This window comes from Xenopus laevis, chromosome 5S (genome assembly GCF_017654675.1).
Source record: "Xenopus laevis strain J_2021 chromosome 5S, Xenopus_laevis_v10.1, whole genome shotgun sequence".
NCBI classification, from domain to species: Eukaryota; Metazoa; Chordata; class Amphibia; order Anura; family Pipidae; genus Xenopus; species Xenopus laevis.
Genome location: NC_054380.1, coordinates 130,718,030 through 130,740,194, shown reverse-complemented (window position 1 = coordinate 130,740,194; position 22,165 = coordinate 130,718,030). Strand labels below are relative to the sequence as shown.

The 22,165-nt window shown below is 41.7% G+C and overlaps 1 protein-coding gene across 5 annotated transcripts in view; it reads left to right on the top strand.

Moving 5' to 3' along the window:
• pum2.S (pumilio RNA binding family member 2 S homeolog) overlaps positions 1 to 8,957 on the top strand; it is a 63,161-nt gene extending 54,204 nt beyond the window's left edge. For all 5 annotated transcript variants that reach the window (XM_018265962.2, XM_041565066.1, XM_041565067.1 and 2 more), the window contains 7 exons: positions 433 to 562; positions 1,573 to 1,701; positions 4,012 to 4,149; positions 4,906 to 5,031; positions 5,113 to 5,234; positions 7,337 to 7,529; positions 8,688 to 8,957. In XM_018265962.2, the coding sequence (XP_018121451.1) occupies positions 433 to 562; positions 1,573 to 1,701; positions 4,012 to 4,149; positions 4,906 to 5,031; positions 5,113 to 5,234; positions 7,337 to 7,529; positions 8,688 to 8,819 (970 nt within the window). In that variant the 3' untranslated portion in view covers positions 8,820 to 8,957. The remainder of the gene's footprint in view (positions 1 to 432; positions 563 to 1,572; positions 1,702 to 4,011; positions 4,150 to 4,905; positions 5,032 to 5,112; positions 5,235 to 7,336; positions 7,530 to 8,687) is intronic.
• Positions 8,958 to 22,165: the final 13,208 nt, after the last annotated feature.

Here is a 22,165-nt window from a genome sequence, read left to right as displayed (position 1 = left end):
TTGTTATTTGGTTATAACAAAAAGTGCTTTGTATGGCGGAAGAAGAACACCGCTTTCCAAGAAAAACACCTACTGTCACATTTGGTGGAGGTCCCATCATGCTGTGGGGCTGTGTGACTAGTTCAGGGACTACTGGGGCCCTTGTTAAAGTCGAGGGTTGGATGAATTCAACCCAATATCAACAAATTCTTCAGGATAATGTTCAAGCATCAGTCACAAAATTGAAGTTACAGGGGTTGGATATTCCAACAAGACAATGACCCTAAACACACTTGGAAATCTACAAAGACTTTTATGCAGAGGTAGAAGTACAATATTCTGGAATGGCCGTCCACATTTTGAGCTTTCTGGATAATAGATCCCATACGGTGTTATCTATACGATATTCAGCGATTTCATTGCAGCCTAACTTTATTGTTGCCGTTGTTTCAGATTTATCCAGCAGAAACTGGAGCGTGCCAGTCCAGCAGAACGTCAGCTGGTGTTCAGTGAGATTCTACAAGCTGCCTATCAGTTGATGACTGATGTATTCGGGAATTATGTTATTCAGAAATTCTTCGAGGTAGGTTTTCTTTTTCCCCTTGTATTAAAGGGGTTGTTAACCTTTGAGTTACCTTTTAGTATGATGTAGAGAGTGGATATTCTGAGACAATTTGCAATTGGTTTTCCTTTTTATTGAGATCGCCAGTTTGCAATTTCAGCAGGGTCCCAATTACCCTAGCAACCAGGCACTGATTTGAATAAGAGACGGGGGTATGCATAGTAAAGGGCATTAATAGAAAGATGAGTAATAAAAAGTAGCAATAGTAATACATTTGTAGCCTTACAGAGCATTTATGTTTATATGGGGGTCAGTGAACCCCTTTTGTAAGCTGAAAAGAGTCAAGAGAAGACATAATTTCAATACTGTGGAAATTAAATATTGAAAAGTTGTTCAGAACTGGCCATTCTATAACATACTAAAAGTTAATTTAAAGGTGAAGCACCCCTTCAAGCACTTACAACTGTGAGCAACTGGCCATGATGTATGTTTGCTTCTATCCAACACATGACTGGGGCAGTTACTATATTCTTTCCCTGATTTCATTCCATCTGAATAATCCGGTTTTAACATGCATGTGTGATATCCTTCAGCTGCATACTCCTTCTCACCACACTCTCAGGATGATGGAAATAGTAATACAGGAACATTTGTATTACTTCAAGCAGAAAATGAGGTTCTCCTATAAGAGCTGGTTCTTCCGGGCTGATCAATTCTGATTCTAATTGCACTGATTTCAGAGTTGCCATGTAATGAACTACTAATCAGCCTTATATTGGGACATTTCTATTCTATGTGTACTGTATATTGTGAGTGGGTCCCTAAGCTCAGTAAGTGACAGCAGCACAGAGCATGTGCAGTGAATCAGCAGAAAAGAAGATGGGGAGCTACTGGGGCATCTTTGGAGACACAGATCTTTACTGCTAAAGGGCTGTGGTTTCCTTGGGCTGGTACAGAAGCACAAAACATCATGTACAACATTTCTAACTTTATGTTGTTAAGCTTTAGTCTTTTTTTTCTGCCTTCTGCAGTTTGGGAGCATGGACCAGAAACTGGCCTTGGCAACACGGATTCGTGGCCACGTTCTACCTCTGGCTTTGCAAATGTATGGCTGCCGTGTCATTCAGAAGGCCCTCGAATCCATATCGATTGACCACCAAGTAAGTCTTGGAGTTTATAGCACAGTGATTCTTTAGATATTTATAGGCTGCAATCTCGTCTTTTTTTTTTTTGTTTTGTATCCCACAGTATTAGTATATATTCGTATAGTGTTGTGAAATGTAGAGTCCGCAATTTACCACAGCCAGGTATAAGGATGCAACCAAGGTTCCCAGAGATTAAACTATTTATTCAGATTATCCAGCCCAGACACAGCAAGTTATACAGAGATCTTTCAAAATGTGCCCGCAGGTTATACTTCCTTCCTTCCTTCTCTCTTTCCCTCTTCTCCTTTCTAATCCTTCTCTTCCTCTTCTTCTGCTTCCCTCCTAATCAGCCAAAAACCAGCTCCATCGTTATACTGTTTCTATGCCATTGACCAAAATGGGGAATGGTTCTGATTGGCTGACGACAAGTTAAAACGGAAAACCAGCTAATTTCTTATTTCTAGCTGTTCTTTTTACCAATAACCACTGTACAAACCGTTCCTCTTTGAAATGTAAAATACCCTCTCCAGATGGTAACTAGAGTTTGGGTCATAAAAACTCAGGATGTCTCCCACCTAACTAAGGATTAATTACAGTCCTTTGAAGTAGGCAGGAAATGTGTAAATGAATGTGTACAGCTGTCATTGGTAAATACTGGAGTTATCAATGGTAGGCACTAGGGATGCACCGAATCCAGGATTCTGCCTTTTTCAGCAGGATTTGGATTCGGCCGAATCCTTCTGCCCTGCTGATCCAAATCCTAATTTGCATATGCAAATTAGGGGCAGGGAGGGAAATCGCGTGACTTTTTGTCAGAAAACAAGTAAAAATAAATTTCCCCTTGCCACCCCTAATTTGCATATGCAAATTCGGGTTCGGTATTCGGCCAAATCTTTAGCAATGGATTCGGGGGCAATGGATTCCCTAGTAGGCACCATATATTGGAAAACATATCCTATTCATATCTACATAGGTCAATATATATTACTAGACTTTTCTGCCGTAAAATTCTGCATTTATTCTTCCCATTGAACAGTGCTACAAAAGAACGAGTGCAGTATAAATACTTCATAATATATTAACCTTTTGAGGAGTAAATTTTAAAAGCCATGGTGCTCGCTCTCAAGTACCACTGTGCCAGTGCCATCGATTTTATTCCTAGTTTTTTTGGGGGGTTTTCCCCAATCTGTGCCACGCTACCTGTTAACTGGCCATACAGGCCCAGATTTCAGCCTTAGGTGGCCCTAGGTGGGAGGGTTCTAGTACCTGACACCCTTGCGAGTATACTCCGCCCCCCTATGAATGCGAACATACACCGGAACACTGGGGAATACGCATCCCCACGGCTGCTTAGATTGTGGCTGGGCAACATGCCACCCCAGGACCAGATCAAAGATCTGCGGTTCCTTAGTGGGTTGAATTTGTTTCCATTTGTCGTTCTTTGTTTTTGCTGCAAGTTTTTCAAAAACGCATGTAGACGCAATGTAGTCCTATCAGCCATAGGAGCAGTGAATTACATCATCAAATAGAGGAAATCGAAATGGAGCTCGGCAACGCCGATTGGTTGTTTAAAAGCAATTATTTTTATTGATCCATATTAAAACAGCACACAGTGTAAACTGACGCATTTCTGGCTTTACCGGCACGGATGCACCGAATCCACTATTTGGAATTTGGCCAAATCCCGAATCCTTTGAGAAAGATTTGGCCGAATCCGAATTCTAATTTGCATATGCAAATCAGGGGAGGGGAAAGGAAAAGTGTTAAAAAAAATTTCCCTCCCCGTCCCTAATTTACATATGCAAATTAGGATTTGGTTCAGCCAGACACAAGGGTTTGGCCGAATCCTGCTGAAAAAGACCAGAATCCTGGATTCGGTGCATCCCTAGTTTCTGGGCTTAATCATAGGCTTAAAAGAGCAATGTCTAGAATGTCCGTATATATAGGTACAAATAACACCCTCTGTTGGTGGATAACAAACATTATCTCATAGTACCTAATGATGGGCATTCATAGTACATAATCCAAAGGAATAATCGATTTTAAACAACCAATCGATGTTGCGGAGCTCCATTTCGACTTCCTCTATTTGATGCAGTACGAGACGCCACGGGACTCCTACACATTCGATGATTGTGACCTCGCTATTTGCACCTTACAACAGATCAGTGACCATTTATGTTTCGATTATGAATTACAGCATTAAAACTGGGGGACCCTTAGGAGCAGTGTAGCGAGTGTATGAATTAAAGGTGCCAGCTGCTATGCCCTTTTGTTCAGTTGCTGTGAGACGTTTTTTTTTTACTCTGGGTTTATTTTGTTCAGAGTGAAATGGTGAGAGAGCTGGATGGCCATGTACTGAAGTGTGTGAAGGATCAGAACGGAAACCACGTGGTACAGAAGTGCATCGAGTGCGTCCAACCACCGTCGCTTCAATTCATCATTGATGCTTTCAAAGGGCAGGTGGGTGCACCAGTATCATCATGTGTCTTAAAGGGATACTGTCATGGGAAAAAAAATGTTTTTTTCCAAACGCATCACTTAATAGTGCTGCTCCAGCAGAATTCTGCACTGAAATCCATTTCTCAAAAGAGCAAACAGATTTTTTTATATTCAATTTTGAAATCTGACATGGGGCTAGACATATTGTCAGTTTCCCAGCTGCCCAAAGTCATGTGACTTGTGCTCTGATAAACTTCAGTCACTCTTTACTGCTGTACTGCAAGTACACCCCTCCCCCCAGCAGCCTAACAACAGAACAATGGGAAGGTAACATAGCCGCTCCCTAAGGCAAGAGAACGGCTGCCTGGTAGATCTAAGAACAACACTTAATAGTAAAATCCAGGTCCCGCTGCGACACATTCAGTTACATTGAGTAGGAGAAACAACAGCCTTCCAGAATGCAGTTCCATCCTAATGTGCTGGCTCTTTATGAAAGCACATGACCACACAAAATTACCTGAGACGCAAAAGGCATGCACCAAATCCACTATTTTGGATTCAGCAGAAACCTTCGCGAAAGATTCAACTGAATCCCAAACCTAATACTGGATTCAGTGCATCCCTAAAAAGAACACTTGCAGTTTGAAACTACTGCCTTGAAGATGTTCATTCTCCTTCTATGATGAATTATCCTCATTTGTCTGATGCTGATGTGGTCGTGTTTGTTTAAGGGTAGTTATTCATCCGCCTTAGTATGTTCTTTTCTTTCTTCTTCAGGTGTATGTGCTCTCAACCCATCCTTACGGCTGCAGGGTAATCCAGCGCATTCTGGAACACTGCACTCCAGAGCAAACCATGCCCATTCTGGAGGAGCTGTACCAGAGTATAGAGCAGTTAGTGCAGGTATTACTTCCTGACCCCACCAGCCACCAAAAACGCGTTCCCTTCCTTGTCGTGAAGCTTGAATTCTGTTTCTCTTTTCAGGATCAGTATGGCAACTACGTGATCCAGCATGTGCTTGAGCATGGCCGTTCTGACGACAAGAGCAAAATTGTGTCTGAAGTAAGAGGGAAGGTGTTGGCTCTGAGCCAGCACAAATTTGCCAGGTATTTCAAGGTTTTTTTTTTTTATTATTTTAAAGGGGAACTATCATGAAATTGAAAATTTAATATAAGCTACAGCATACTAAAATAAGAATTTCTAAATACAATTAATTAAAAAATCTTTACTGTTTCTGGAATAATCAAGTTTATCTTCACTATTCCTCTCTCAGCATCTTTCTCTTCATTCTCCCTTCATGCAGCAGTTGGGTGTCAGATATTCATTGACAGTTAAGGCCCCCATATCCGGGCCGATAAAAGCTGCCGACAGAGTAAATTGGCAGCTTTTCGGCCCGTGTGTCAGCCAGATGCCGATCGGGCAGGATAGAAAATCCTGTCTGATCCAATCGATGGGCCCCAATGTGGGCATATCGGGGAGATATCTCGGATCTCTACGTCCGTGGCCACCTTTAGATCCAATATATCTTACAGGGGGGCTCCTTTTGCCTAGAACAGTGGTCCCTAACCAGTAGCTCGCTAGTAACATGTTGCTCACCAACCCCTTGGATGTTGCTCCCAGTGGCCTCAAAGCAGGTTATTATTTTTGAATTTCTGGCTTGGAGGCAAGTTTTGGTTGTATATAAACCAGGTGTACTGCCAAACTAAGCCTCCTGCAGGCTACCAGTCTACATAGGGGCTACCAAACAGACAGTAACAACCCTATGGACTTTTTCATGCTTGTGTTGCTCTCCAACACTTTTTTACATTTAAATGTGTCTCACAAGTAAAAAAGGTTGAGGACCCCTGGCCTAGAAGATGTATTAGAGCTCACTCTATTAAAATCACCAGACATCATGTCAGCAACGTTCCTAGCGGGGGGCGGGCCCTGGTGCGTGATGCGCAACCGGGCCCCACCCCCCTCCGTACAGCGCGCTGCCGGGTTGATCTCAGTGGCGTGCGGCGCTGCCGGGGGGCCCTGAGGGGGTGCGGGCACCCCCTGCTCCCCCGGTAGTTCCGCCACTGCATCATGTCTCTCTACATGCAGAATTTGTACAAAAGGCAGTTATTTTGTTTGTACTGGAATCAGTTATTTGAGTGAGCTGTAATAAATAAATCTGCTAGGAAAGGAAGTCCACACACACACGCCCTATAAGATATATTGGATCTAACTGTCAATGAATATCTGACACCCAACTGCTGAATGAAGACAGAATGAAGAGAAACAGATGCTGAGAGAGGAAAAGTGAATATAAACTTGATTATTTCAGAAATGAGAATTTTTAATTGATTGTATTTAGAAAATTTCAGTATGATGAAGTTTATAATAAATTTTAGTGATCGTTCCCCTTTCACTTTTTATGTTAAATGTTGCTCTTTTACCACAGCCCCATACTCTCACCTATGAGCACTTGGACTTTTAATTTAATTTGGTAGGTCTGGCTGATAATTTACAGACATAGAGCCTGGCCACAGTACAGCAAGCTGAAGTGACTCCTGGCCCTCCACTGGTTCAGGGTGCACGGATCCACATTAGTCTTACTAATAAATTACTAATTAACATTAATGATATAGTTGTAACTGTGTTAGATGGACCAACTTAACTAGCTGGTTCCAAATGGCATCCACCTATTTAAAGGGATACTGTCATGGGAAAACATGCTTTTTTCTTTTTTTTCAAAACACATCAGTTAATAGTGCTGCTCCAGCAGAATTCTGCACTGAAATCCATTTTCTCGAACTCTGAGTTAGTCAGCGACTTGAAGAGGGGCCACATGGTACATTACTGTTCAGTGAGTTTGTAATTGATCTTCAGCATTCAGCTCAGATTCAAAAGCAACAGTTATGACCCATGTGGCCTCCCCTCAAGTGACTGATTGGTTAATGCCTGGTAACCAATCAGTGGAAGCCAAGAGAGCTGAAAAGCAGGAAGTAGTGTTCTGGCTATTATGTTACACATCCAGTCACTCCAGCCTTTATACATTACATTTTTGGCTAACTATATTAGAAACATTCTTTATTTTGTACAGACTATTTTAATATTTTGTACATCTATTTACCCAGTTTTTATTTTTATACTGAACTGTTCCTTTAACACCTCAAGCATAACAACCAATCAGTTTCTTCCTAGGACAAAGTCTAAATTGTTTGCGTTTTTTTCTCCCTGATAGCAACGTTGTAGAGAAATGTGTGACGCACTCCTCCCGCACTGAGCGAGCACTCCTTATTGATGAGATCTGCTGCCAGAATGATGGTCCTCACACTGCCTTATACACCATGATGAAGGACCAGTATGCCAACTACGTGGTGCAGAAGATGATCGACATGGCCGAGCCTGCCCAGCGCAAGATCATCATGCATAAGGTAAGCAGAGTTCCGGTGATACCATGTGACTTGACAATTCAGTCTACGCCTGGAAATAGTAACAATAACACGTAATAGCAAATAAATTTTTAAAGTTTTAAAGAAAAACTGGTGTGTTTGCTTCAATAACACTACTATAGTCTATATAAACAAGCTGCCGTGTAGCCATGGGGGCAAAGCAAGCACAGGATACACAGTAGATAACAGATAAGTACTACTATAGTTTATATAAACAAGCTGCTGTGTAGCCATGGGGGCAGCCATTCAAGCACAGGATACACAGTAGATAACAGATAAGTACTACTATAGTTTATATAAAGAAGCTGCTGTGTAGCCATGGGGGCAGCCATTCAAGCACAGGATACACAGTAGATAACAGATAAGTACTACTATAGTTTATATAAACAAGCTGCTGTGTAGCCATGGGGGCAGCCATTCAAGCACAGGATACACAGTAGATAACAGATAAGTACTACTATAGTTTATATAAACAAGCTGCTGGGAAGCCATGGGGGCAGCCATTCAAGCACAGGATACACAGTAGATAACAGATAAGTACTACTATAGTTTATATAAACAAGCTGCTGGGAAGCCATGGGGGCAGCCATTCAAGCACAGGATACACAGTAGATAACAGATAAGTACTACTATAGTTTATATAAACAAGCTGCTGTGTAGCCATGGGGGCAGCCATTCAAAGGAGAAAAGGCTCAGGTTACACAGCAGATAAGCTCTGTAAAACATAATGATGTTATCTGTTATCCACTATTGAACCTGTGCCATATAACGTAGTCTTTTTTCAATTTCCACCATTGCTACACAGCAGCTTGTGTAGCAATGGTGGATATAATTAATCCTTATTGGAGGCAAAACCGGCCGGTTGGGTTTATTAAATGTTTACATGATTTTCTAGTAGACTTAGAAATACTGACACCAGAAAATAACCTTTTTTTTTTTTTTTTTTTTTTTTTTTTTTACATCAATCATCACATTGAATGCTATTTATAATTTAGCCATAAAGGTATTTTCCGGGTCCAGAGCATTCTGGGTAACAGGTCCCATACCTTTATAATATGTTGCAAAGAAGAACTACTACTATCTTACGTGTTTGATTTAATATAAAGGGATATTCAACAAGCAAATGTTTCTTCCTTCTAGATCCGTCCTCATATTACGACTCTGCGCAAATACACCTACGGGAAACACATTCTGGCCAAGCTGGAGAAGTATTACATGAAGAACAGCCCCGACCTTGGCCCGCTTGTCGGCCCACCCAATGGGATGCTCTAGAGGGAAAACAGTTAAATTTTTAAAGGATAAGTAAACCTTTAAAATAAGTGAATGTATGAGGGGGCTTTTCTAAGCACTTTAATACATTCATTATTTATTTTGTTTTTATTCCAAGATATTAAGGGATACATGTGCTGTTAATATAAACTAATTTTGTTACAACAGCGCCACCTGCCGCCGGTCATTTTCCCACCAGTCTGACCACCAAGTAGTCAAGGAAGTTGTCAGGAGAAAGAGGCTTAGGAAAGATTTGACAAAGGTTTCATATTTTTTTCCTTAGCAGAAGAACATCAGAGCAGTCTCTCTTTTTTTTTTTTTCTCCTGACAACTTCCTTGACTACTTGGTGGTCAGATTAGTCAGAAAATGACCGGCAGGTGGCGCTGTTGTAACAAAATTAATTTATATTAACTGTACATGTATCCTTTAACTAGGGATGCACCAAATCCACTATTTTGGATTCAGCCGAACCCCCTAATCCTTTGTGAAAGATTTGCCCGAATACCGAACTGAATCTGAACCCTAATTTGCATATGCAAATCGGTGCCCGGCTAAAAAAAATTTACTTCCTTGTTTTGTGGCGAAAGTCACATGATTTTAAGGATAAGGCCAAATCCTGCTGAAAATGCCTGAACCCTGGCTGAATACCGAACCGAATCCTGGATTCGGTGCATCCCTACAAAAACAAAATAAATAATGAGTACATTACAAAATTGCTTAGAATAATCGATTTTACATTCGCTTATTTTAAAGGTTTACTTATCCTTTAAGGTCTCCAGGATGTGTTTGAGGAGTAATTCTTTTTAGCACCAATCATTTCTGCATTTTTTTTTTTTGGTGAGTTTAATAGTGAGAAAGCTCTTTCTGGCGTTGTCTCCTACGCTCCATTCCTGCAAGGCCCCCCACCCAGCTGCCCACCCAGTTTAACCCACGGAAGCCTGTAAATGATGTAATTGTACCTGTCACATATTTTGTACATTTTTACCTTGTAAAGTTGCTGTAAAAATTGGTAGTTTTTAAAGGGAACCTACAGTATTTTATTAGACTGCTTGGGGGCAGCCGGGTTGGGCCTGTTGTCCAAGTGTAAATACAGATATTACCAGTTCTCTTCCTGCTCTGGAGCTTTTAGGAAACCAAATTCTTTCACAGTTGAAAGATAAATTGAATTAAGATGATAAAACGGTCTTTTTTTTGGGGGGGGGACTCCATGATTTAATTAACTTTTTCTACACCTGCTTCTCTAATCCAATTAATCACTGTATCAGCACCAACTTTAAAGAAGAAACCATAGTCCATATGTGTGTACATGGAGTAACTTCACTTTCCTCTATAGGGAAATAAAATGAATGTGTCAGGTTAAACTACAGTTAATTCCTATCCCCCCCGGACAGTGTTCTGGGGATACTCCTGTTTCCTGGGCAGTACAGGTTTGTGCCCAGCTTCAGTAGCGCAGGAGATGCCTGATAAAGATGATGGCTGCATGATCTGAGCAGGTGAGCAATTAGAATCACTAGGCGTTGTCACCTCCCCAATGGATTTTACCTTCACTTCCCCTTTAAATGACAACACATGAATGAAGCAGCTAAGTCTCTGCTCCACTGTCCTGCTTTACTCTCAAAGGAGCAGACTGATCTGTGCTTATAAATACAGCTTGGTGGTCATTTATCAACACTGGGCAAATTTGCCTGTGGGCGGTGACCCATGGCAGCCAATCAGAGTGTTGCATTCATTCGTTCTACCTGCAGCTGCCACTGATTGGTTGCTATGGGCAAGTGTCCACGTGCCAATTTACCCAGTGTTTATAATGAGTTCCAATGGGTTTCATTGATCAAGACTGGGCAAATTTGCACCTGGGCAGTAAACCATGGCAGCCAATCAGATGATTGCTTTCACTGTTCAACCTGCAGATGGATGAAGAAAAAAAAAAAAAAAGCTAATCACTGTTTGGTTGCTATGGGCAACTGTCCACATGCAAATTTACCCAGTGTTGATCAATGAGACCCATTGGGACTCATTTATAAAGACTGGGCAAATTTGCACCTGGGCAGCAACCAATCAGTGATTAGCTTTTTATTTCATCCAGCTGCAGGTTTAACAGGGAAAGCAATAATCTGATTGGTTGCCATGGTTTACTGTCCAGATGCAAATTTCTAAATCCCCAGTGTGTTTTCCAACTACCAAATAGCCCTATGATCTTTTTATAAGCCCACCCTGACCCCTCTCTGTATGTACAAGAATCCAACTCCCTACATTGAATTTATGGCTAAAGGACCAGTAACATCAAATTTTATTTTATTTTTAAAATTGGTTAGTATACAACGAGAAAAAAAACAGACAAATTAAAGTTTGAAATGGCCAAGTCTTTATTAAGAAATAACTCCGCTTGCGCTCCTCTTCAGAAAAGGTGATCCATTGTGCGGCGCTCAATTTCTCCTTATGGGAGATAGGCAGGGAGGAGAAATCGAGCGCCGCACGATGGATCGTCACCTTTTCTGAAGAGGAGCGCAAGCGGAGTTATTTCTTTATAAAGACTTAGCGATTTCAACGTTTAATTTCTTTGGGGGTTTTTCTCGCTGTATACTAACGAATTTTAAAAAAAAAAAAATGTTGTTGTTAAGAGTCCTTTAATTGCACTGTCCTAGCAGCCTGCAACCACTTAGCCTTACACTGGAGTCTAGAAGCAACCGCTCCATGAATCCCTCCAGCACATACACAGACCCGACGTAGTCTCTTCATCCCCGGACCTAATATATAGTGTTGTATAATCTCATTTCTTTTATTGCCCCCCTTCCCTTTTTTGTTCTAGTTGTAGAAACGTGTGATCGTTTGATTTTCTCGTTGCTTTTGCCGTCTCATATTTAGCCAAAAGCCGTAGGTTATAGAGGCGACGGCCATATACGCATGGTAACTGCCCCTCCCCCACCCGTAGGAATTATTTGTATTATTTCCCGCCCTCCCCATATAAATATAAAGCTTTGTATTATTGTATAACGTGGAACTAAACGGATTAGATGTAAGTTTACAGTTTTCGGAAGGCGATTTCTCGTTTCGCGGTTTATTACGGCCTTTGGCTTCTTTTTGTAGTGGCGCCGGTGTTGTACAGATGTACATTTGTAAACCTTTCTGCTGTAAATGTCCTTTGTTTTACCCCCTTTCCCTTTTTGGGAGACGGGGAGGGCAACAATTTTGCATTTTTAGTGTACATTTTGGGTCTCCATTGCCTCAGCAAGTAGTAATGTATAATGTAAATTTCTTCCTCTGAATCAAGATTTTTTTTTTTTTTTAATCCAGTCTTTATGTAGCTTAAATATATATATATGTCTATATGTATACATGACTTTCTATTTATCTGCTGCTGGAAATCTTCATGTTTTTGTCACCACGGGGCTAGTGGCTTTGCCTTAGTTATTGCATTAAAAACCCCTGCGTCCCTCCCACAGCAGGTTGCCGGGAGTTGTAGCGCAACAACGTATATCGGGAAAAAATTGGATGTTAAAGGGATACTGTCATGGGAAAACATGTTTTTCTTCAAAACATATCAGTTAATAGTGCTGCTCCAGCAGAATTCTACCCTGAAATCCATTTCTCAGATTTTTTTATATTTAATGAAATCTGTCATGGGGCTAGACATATTTTCTGTTTCCCAGCTGCCCCAGTCATGTGACTTGTGCCAGCACTTTAGGATGGAACTACTTTCTGGCAGGTGGTCAGGAGGTGGTACAAGGCAATGGGGGAGGACTAAATTTAGCGCATGCACACTTCAGACAGACACGTGATGCGCACCCGGCCAACATGGCGGTCGCAAAGTTTGGAAAGGGCTGAAACTTCAACGGGATGGTGTGAGTGCAGGAGACCGAATTGGGCAGCAAAAGTAATGCGGTTCAGGAGGGGAGCACCCAAGCAACATTTAAAGATAGGTTTAAAAAATTACCTTTCCTTCTCCTTTAACTGGTTACCTTCCCATTGTTCTGTTAGGCTGCTGGGGGAGGGGATGATATCACTCCAACTTGCAGTACAGCAGTAAAGAGAGACTGAAGTTTATCAGAGCACAAGTCACATGACTGGGAGCAGCTGGAAAACTGACAATATGCCTAGCCCCATGTCAGATTTCAAAATTGAATATAAAAAAATCGGTTTGCTCTTTTGAGAAATGGATTTCAGTGCAGAATTCTGCTGGAGCAGCACTATTAACTGATGTGTTTTGAAAAAAAAAAAACATGTTTTCCCATGACAGTATCCCTTTAAGATAACTCGGAGCAGTAAATTTTTGCATATGACATTTCCGTAGTCAAAAATGTGTGTAAAAAAAAAAAAAGGGGGGGGGAGTTAAAATGCAATTGTTTTTCTTTGTATAGAACAAGTACTGTATTTGTAATTAGCCTCCTCCCAACAGGCCGATGTGTAAGATACTCCCAGCCTACACAACGTGTATCAATAACCTGCAGATTATGTACATTTTACAAAGCGGCCTTATGTACATTTCCCAGTGATCTTTTTAAAGGCAGATGGGCGACCACATATGTATAATTAAAATACTTTTTAATCCTTTCATTTGTGGCAATGCTTTTGTGTGTGAATGCGATGGATTGGCAAGTGGCTGCTTTCACTAATCGAGGCCTTGCATGGGCCCAACTAAATTGCCAGCTTTCTCCCTCCATTGTCGGCAGTTTATTTTCTCTTGTATGGGGTCCTCAGAAGGTCTTGTTTGACCAATATCTGCCCGGAAAATTGGCACAATAGTGTGGTCCTCTCTTACTTGTTCTACGGCCAAATCTGGCAACTTCACCAACGTGGATGGCTATATTAAAGGGTAGTTCACCTTTAAAGGAGAACTTAAGCTTAACTAAAGAAGTAGCTAGAAATGTTGTACATTCTGTTTTGGGTTTCTGTACCAGCCCAAGGCAACCACAGCCCTTTAGCAGTAAAGATCTGTGTCTCCAAAGATGCCCCAGTAGCTCCCCATCTTCTTTTCTGCTGATTCACTGCACATGCTCTGTGCTGCTGTCACGTACTGAGCTTAGGGAGCCACTCACAATATACAGTACACATAGAATAGAAATGTCACAATATAAGGCTGATTAGTAATTAATACACATAATTACTACATGGCAGCACAGAAACCAGTGCAATTAGCATCAGAATTTAATAATCAGCAAACCTGTAGCATCAGCTTATATTACAGGGGAAGCTCATTTTCTGCTGGATAATTAGTGACGACCCCTAAGCTTAGCTTCTCAACAGCCAATCAGAGCCCACTGAGCATGTGAGTGTCACAGACACTTTCCAAGATGGTGACCCCCTGTGACAAGTTTGAAGTCCTGGATCATTGCTGCTATTGACAAGCTGAGACTTTAGCCTCGTGCAATAAGTTCAGAATATAAAATATGGCATTTTTAGGGTTTATTTATCCTTTAAAGTTAACTTTTAGTATGTTCTAGATGGGCTAATGCTTTGCAACATTTCAACTGGTCTTCACTATAATTTTTGAATTACAAGTTTGGGACCTGGGGTTTTCCAGATAATGTATGGAGATTCAAGATACTGAAAGGTCCCTTTAAGTCTACTAAAAAATCATTTAAACTTTAAATAAACCCAATGGGTTTGTTTTGGCCTCCAATAAGGATTAATTATATCTTAGCTGGGATAAAGTACAAGACTCTGTGTTATTACAGAGAAAAAGTAATTTTTAAAAATTTTAATTAGTTGATAAAAATCAGTTGGAGATGGTCTTCCTGTAATTCGGAGCTTTCTGGATAACTGGTTTCCATTTAATGGATACCTGTATTTGCCTCTTTCTTCTGACTGCTTCCCACCTTCAAATGGGGGTCACTGACCTCAAAGCCAAAAAAAAGAATACTCTTTGAGGCTACAATCTTATTGTTACTTTTTATTACCTATAAGGCCCTTGCCTATTTATCTTCCATTCTGTTATTCAAACCACTGCTTGGTTGCTAAAAAGTATGGACTCTAGCAGACAGCTGCTGAAAAAAACAGACTGGAGAGCTGCTGAACAAAAAGCTTAATAACTGACAAAAAAGTAAGATCAATTGCAAAGTGTCTTAGAATATTTCTCTACAGTATACTGAAAGTTAATTTAAAGGTGAACAACCCTTTTCAAATTAGTCAAACATTTGCCCCCCCCCCCCTTGGCCTATATGGGTACAGCTTGGGTACAATCCTTATAGGAAACCTAGGATGTTGGCTGTCCTAAGGTTTGCTGCCTTGTAGTATACAAATACAGAAGCTACATATATCTATGATTAACGCATATCTCAGGATTATTCTGTTTGCTGGGGTCACTGACCCACAGGCGGTGTACCATCAGCTCCACCTTAGCAATTCCAGCGACCAACCTAGGGGCAGATGGCTTGCCCTTCTGTGACCCTTTTATTGATCCTTTTGACCACCACCTTACTGACTTCCTTGAACTACAACCACCCTGAGCGATTAAATTTCGGCGCAGGCAGGCATCAAATCTTCCCTCCACCTTGGACAGGCAGCTTGCCCTTCTATCTCTCTAGTGTCCATTGATACATCTGCCATACTTGAAGCACAACCACGGTAAGTTGATTGGTCAAACTAATTTTTGGAGCAGACTGGAATCCAACTCACAACCTTGGGCACCATAGGCAGGTGCCTTAACCACTTGACCACCCAGAAAGCTAGCAGGGAGGGTATTGACTTATGTTATGCAGAAGATGGCCTGCCGGCACTGCCTGTCAATGTAAAGGCACAAGGAGACTTATGGTTGTTGTGGTCATCCAGAACCTCACCAGGCAGGACAACGCAAATAATCAATTTAAAAAAAACAAACAGAAACTGGGAGTTATTTCAGAACATCACTGTCTTCATCATACAAAATGTTTGTTTTAAGATAAACTGCTTCTTGTGAGTATGGTAATGGGATTATTAACCGTTCTTTTCCCAGTGCACGAGAGAAAGAGATTGCCCATGTCTGCCATAACAATCAAAAAAACTTGCCGTTCATAGGTAATGCAGGGCATTGTGTGATCTGAACTCTTGACTGGAGGGCAGGTGTGTGTACCTGGTACATATAGTCACAACCAGCAGTGCTGCCAGTGCAACATTTACCAACTTATATATAGTCGAAAGATGCCTAGAATTATATTGCCTTCTATATGCAAAATTTTACTTTTGTACAATACGCTATGTTTCCTTTCTATTGCAGAGGACTGGATAGTTAAAACTATTTTAATTGATGCATGATTAACCCTTCCCTGTTAGTTTCTACTCATAAGGAATTTTTTTTTTCCTTCCCATAAAGAAATAGACTTTTTTTTTCTGGCAGTCACACAAGACAACATTCAGTTCGGTATCAGGTCAGCCTAGCTTCTGATTGGCTGCTATGGTGCAGTTTGTTGAGTGCCTCCAGCTCCCCTGCACAGCCTGGGAAAGGAGAACGCAGGAAGTGGAACAGATGGGCGGGGCTAGTAGGAGTATTGCTAAATTTTTCAATAAATCAACCCCAAACACTACATTTTTAAAGCACAATCCTTCTTTATTTAAAATAGTATAATGCACTGGTATCTTGTTTTCCACACAGTATGTCTCCTTAAAGTGCAGTGGAAACTTAAGCCCCAAATACATTATATAAGGTGAGAGGCAATAGATCCTGACACCCCAAGCTCCCTTATCCTTCTAAATATTGGATTACCTAACGGCTGGCAAAGTTACAACACTCTACAGACCAAAATTAAATTGTCTACAATAGATAAAAATGCTCCCCCTAGTTGATCCAATAATATTAAAATAGGACGTAAATAGAATTTCCATGATTCCTTTCCTTCTGAAATAAATGTTTGGAAGGTTTAAAAATTGGTTGTTCCTACCTTGACAGGCTCTGCTCTGCTTTTTAAATAGGGTCCTTAATGTCACTCCAGGAGCAATGGATATAGAGCTAGGGTTACACTCTGGAGTGAGAGATGGGAACATATATTGGGATTATCCAAATCTGATCGGGGGGGAACATCTATAGTTCCTTTGTGACAAATTGCCAATAATTTTGCCATGCCATTACCATGATCTGTTATAGGCAGTCCTCTTTATGTTCCTTGGTTGATGTATCCCCAAAAACACAGCCAACCATAGGATATTGGGTCTCTGCAGTAGCACAACTAAAACTCATGTTTGATTGGTGTCATTACAGTATTCAGGCAATGAGGGGATGCTGGGGTGGCATCTCAACACCAACTGAAGGACTCTAGTTTGGAGACTTCTGAAAAGGCGTGAGTTATTTTTGTTTAGTTCCCCACAGCAAATTGTTTGATGGAACTGCCTTTTTTCCTTGGAGTAGATGAATGGCCATACTAGGGTCGGGCATATTCAGACTTGGGTGCCATTGGGCCATTGGCTGCACAGGTAAGAGGAGTAGAGCGAGTAGTTGGTGGCAGGCCCTTGACTCTTGTTCTTATGATCTTCTGGTAGGCCCCCAGTCCAATTGTATCCCCCTGGTGTATTAAAAGATTAGATGAGTCACATCCATTCTCAAGGACCCTCGGAGAAGGAGGGATGAGCCCAGGTCCTTTGGAGGCAGGTCCCAAAGAAGGTTGAGCTTGTGGCTAAAGGCCTCAGGAAAGGCACAAGTTGGTACTAGGGGACACTTGTGAATGAGAGTAAGGGTTCAATCCTAGAGCGGTACCTAAAACTCCACCATACCTCTCTGCTGTTTTTAGAGGGACAGTCCCTCTTTTTTACTGGAAAGTCCAGTTATACATCTGCACTGAACAGCCAGAAAAAGAAACAAAGCTTCTAACCAGAGAGCCCAGAACAGCTACAGCAGGAGATGATACTTTTGTAACAACTTCGAGATAAGGAAATAAGTAACAAAATAAGATAACAGGTTTCTTGGGAGAAGTTAGACTCACAGCTTAAAGGGCAATTCACCTTCATTAGCAAAACTGTAATAACTGGGAACCCACAGAAATATGTTCAAACTTTCATAACCTGCCAAATTTTGTAAAATGAACGTGGTAATTAGGGGGTGTGGCCACAAAAACGGGCGTGGTCAAAAAATTGCCACACTACAAGCGCCAACTTTTTTGTCCCTCGTTTTAGTTCCAAAATGTTGGGAGGTATGCTCCACTTACAAGTGTATGGGGGGGGGGGTTTCTGGAATTACTTTGGAACTTTGAGTGTGAGAACTGTAACCCAAAACTGGAGGATTGGCTGCTGAGCTCTGCCACTTTCCAACCAATGAATCTCTATTACAAAGGCACATCATTACATATAAGTATTTATCTCTTTGGCAGAGTTCACAGATCCAAGAAGAACCTGGAAATGTAGAATTTACAGCACTGAGTACATTACAATGTCTTCAATTTCTTGGCTGTGAAGCTTGAGATTTCACTAGCGGAAAGTTTTTGCTGCTTGTGACCCTGTTGGTGCCAGTAGGTGGCGGTATTGTACCCCTTATTAGTGAGACATGGCAGGCGGGGGACAGAATGTTTAGCCAGGATCAGATATATCCTTGGAGACAATAAGTTGTTTTTCTTTTAATTTAACTGTAACACTCAGGAGTCACTATTCTTTCAAAAATATCCTTTTTTTTTTTTTTTTTACTGTAACCATAACACTGGCTGTGAGTGCATGGCCTATAAGAGCAGCACTTAGTATTGGGGAGTAGAGAAGTGAGAGCACTCACAGGGACTTTATACTGAAAAGAAGAAATACTTCTGAGTTGCTTAAGGGCCACTATACCTTCCCTTTGTTACGCTTTCCTTAAGTATCTGCCTAATGGAAATGCCAAGAGGGCAATGAGTAACTTATTCTGCTCCTGGGCATCTGCCTAAGTGTTACTGACTCTGTGGGCAGTTTCATTTTTAATTAATTAATTCTTAATCTTTCTAGTTGCAGGTCAGTTGTCTGTGCTGATTTCAGCCTGTCGTGCTGTTTTTGGGTGGGGGCTTGAGAGCCCACCCCACAGCAGTTCTCCATGGAAATGCAAAAGGCACAAACTAGAGATTGTGGCACTAGGTTGCGGCAGGGTCTTGGGTTCTCACGGAGACCCCTCTCTCTACTGGCTCCCCTAGTGACGCCAGGGTCAGCTTTCTCTATAGTGAGCCACTGGTTTTGAATTACAGTAGCATATGGGACCTGTTATCCAGAATAGCACCCCGGCAGCATTTTTTTTTGCCTCCTGTAAATATTAAAGGAGAACTCAAACCCCCAATCATAGCTGCTATTATAAATTACGGGGCCCCGTACAACAACATTTTCTGGGACCCCTGAGCCCTGCCCACCTCGGCCCCAAAGCCCCACCCCAGATCCCACCCACACCATAGTTTAAAAACCACACAGACATCAGCGCTAAAAATGCTAACCAACCCACCACACACAAGTTATAAAAAGCTATTGCTGGTCAGGGCCCCCTTAAATGTTAAAAAAAACAAACATTGGCACCAGGGCTCCCCATAAAAGTTTTTTTTATTTTAAAAACATTGGTGCCAGGACCCCCCCTTACAAGTTAAAAAGAAACATTGGGATCCCCAAAGAATATTTAAAAAAAAAAAACATTGGTGGCAGGGGCCTGTAGAGCATTAAAATAATACATTGGTGGCCAGGAGTTTAATAAAAAAAATAAACACATTGGTGTTCAGTAGAATTGAACTTGTGGCTTATGGACTTCAGCTCTTCGGTGGCTTAGGCACTGCTTCAGCGCTGTCAAGGGGGCCTGGCTATTACGAAAAGTGCAGCACAGTCAGAGGGGGACTATCTAGTTTAGTAGGTAGGGGCATTTCTTAATAGGGGGGTTGAGTTCTCCTTTAATTATATCTTAGTTTGGATCAAAAACAAGGTACTAGTGATGTGCGGGCCAGCCCGATACCCACAGGACCCAGATTTTGGCTGACCTCGCACCCCTCTTCGCGGGTGGTGTGCGGGTTGAGCTCGTCTCCTGCTCTCCCGGCTCTTTACCTTGCACTGCTGGCTTCCAACTTCCAGATTCTTCTTTTATAGACGCTGCGCCTGCTCACCCCACCCCTTTTGTGATGTCATTGACGGGGTAGGCGGAGTGGGTCTATATAAGAAAGCCAGTAGGCGGGTGCAGGGTTGGGAAAAAACTGACCCGCACATCACTTCAAGGTACTGTTTTTTTTACTGAGAAAAAGTAATTAAATTAAATTAGAGTCTATGGGAGATGGCCTGCCTGAAATTCGGAGCTTTCTGGAAAACGGATTTCCAGATAACGGATTCTATACCTGTAGCAGGTATGTTATGGCAAGTTGCATTATATTGCACCAAACCCAGGGCATTGGATAGTGGTTGTTACAGAGTCAAAAGGCAAGTGATGGCCCCCAGGTCCAAACAGGAACATTATTAATCTTGGGATTGGTGAGTAAGAGTTACTAACCCTGAGCAAACTGTGTGTCATGAACTAAATTATCCTTTGTGTTTTGCTAGAGGCGAGTGAATCTCCTCTCAGTGCCGGGAGGTGAATGGAAAGTACAATATTGTCTCTGCCCAATGATTTGCTGTTACTGACACATAAACATCCCATGAACCAAACACAAGGTTTTCCTCTCTGGGCCTCTCTGTGCATTTACTCTGCTGCTAACGGCAACAAATGGTACCGGGGCAACCGCAGAACACTTTAAATTCCAAACCCAAGAGCCACAGAACAAGAACTAAATCCCATAACACAGAAAATGAAGATTATAGAAGGTTACCGACTATATCACCACCTGTCACTACAGATCCACCCAAAGTATTGAAGATTCTATCAGGTTCTTTACAAACTGTCTGATTTAAAGTTATTTGCAAATGTGCTGTAATAGAAATATAATAAATAAATTAGCAACTGCCTCTTGCTCTTGATCAAGCCAGGACTACATTTCCCACAATGCCTTGCACAGCGGCATGACTATAGAGGAAGCAGACCTGGCAGTCCCAGGAGGCCCGGAGAAAAGGGGGGCCTGGACTCTGGGGTCTGCTTCCTCTATTGCTAATAAAGATCCCAGTAACTTAACTATGGGGAGGTGGTCTAGCAGGGGGTGTGCGCCCTGGTACAATTGCACCCTTTTCACCCCCGGTAGTTCTGCCACTGAAAAATCCCCCTCCTCCCCAGCTGCTCTCTTATCTGTGGCTAGGAAGGGGGATGCAAGTCGGGCAGAAATGGGCTGAGTTGGGGCGGGATGTGGATCAGAGTGCGCCGGCCTTCTCTGAAGATTTTTTTGCAGGGGGGCCTAGCGCACTCTAGTTACGCCACTGGCCTTGCATGCATACCTCCCAACTGTCCCATTTTTAGAGGGACAGTCCCTCTTTTGACAGCTCAACCCGCAGCCCCTCGTTTGTACTGAAAAGTCCCAATTTTCTCTGCACTAAACAGGCAGAAAAAGAAACAAAGTTTCTAACTTAATTGGCTTTTGGCAGAGAACCCAGAACAGCCACAGCTTCAGATAAGGTATTTGTACATATTAATAATCATTCAAATATTCACAATTATCCTGCTCCATTGACTCGATTCAGTTTGCAGAACCATTGTCCTCTGTTGCTTCAAAGGAAGGAAAACTCATAAAAATCCCTCTTGTTCCTTTCCCCAGTGTGTTGTGATTGATAAAACAGTTTTGCTCCTGGCAATTTCCAGAAACTTCTTATGAATCCGCTGTCCTTATTCCGTCAGCTCTGTGTCTGGTAAATATTTCAACTGCTGAGCTTTAACCACATTGTGTCCCTATCAGATCCATGTCCTCTATAAAGGAACAGTAACACCAACAAATGAAAGTGTATTAAATTAAATGGATCCTGTCATTAGAAAACATGTTTTTTTCAAAACGCATTAGTTAATAGTGCTACTCCAGCAGAATTCTGCACTGAAATCCATTTCTCAAAAGAGCAAACAGATTTTTTTATATTCAATTTTGAAATCTGACATGGGGCTAGACATATTGTCAATTTCCCAGCTGCCCCTGGTCATGTGACTTGTGCCTGCACTTTAGGAGAGAAATGCTTTCTGACAGGCTGCTGTTTTTCCTTCTCAATGTAAATGAATGTGTCTCAGTGGGACCTGGATTTTACTATTGAGTGTTGTTCTTAGATCTACCAGGCAGCTGTTATCTTGTGTTAGGGAGCTGCTATCTGGTTACCTTCCCATTGTTCTTTTGTTTGGCTGCTGGGGGGGGGGGAAGGGAGGGGTTGATATCACTTCAACTTGCAGTACAGCAGTAAAGAGTGATTGAAGTTTATCAGAGCACAAGTCACATTACTTGGGGCAGCTGGGAAATTGACAATATGTCTAGCCCCATGTTAGATTTCAAAATAGAATATAAAAAAATCTGTTTGCTCTTTTGAGAAATGGATTCAGTGCAGAATTCTGCTGGATCAGCACTATTAA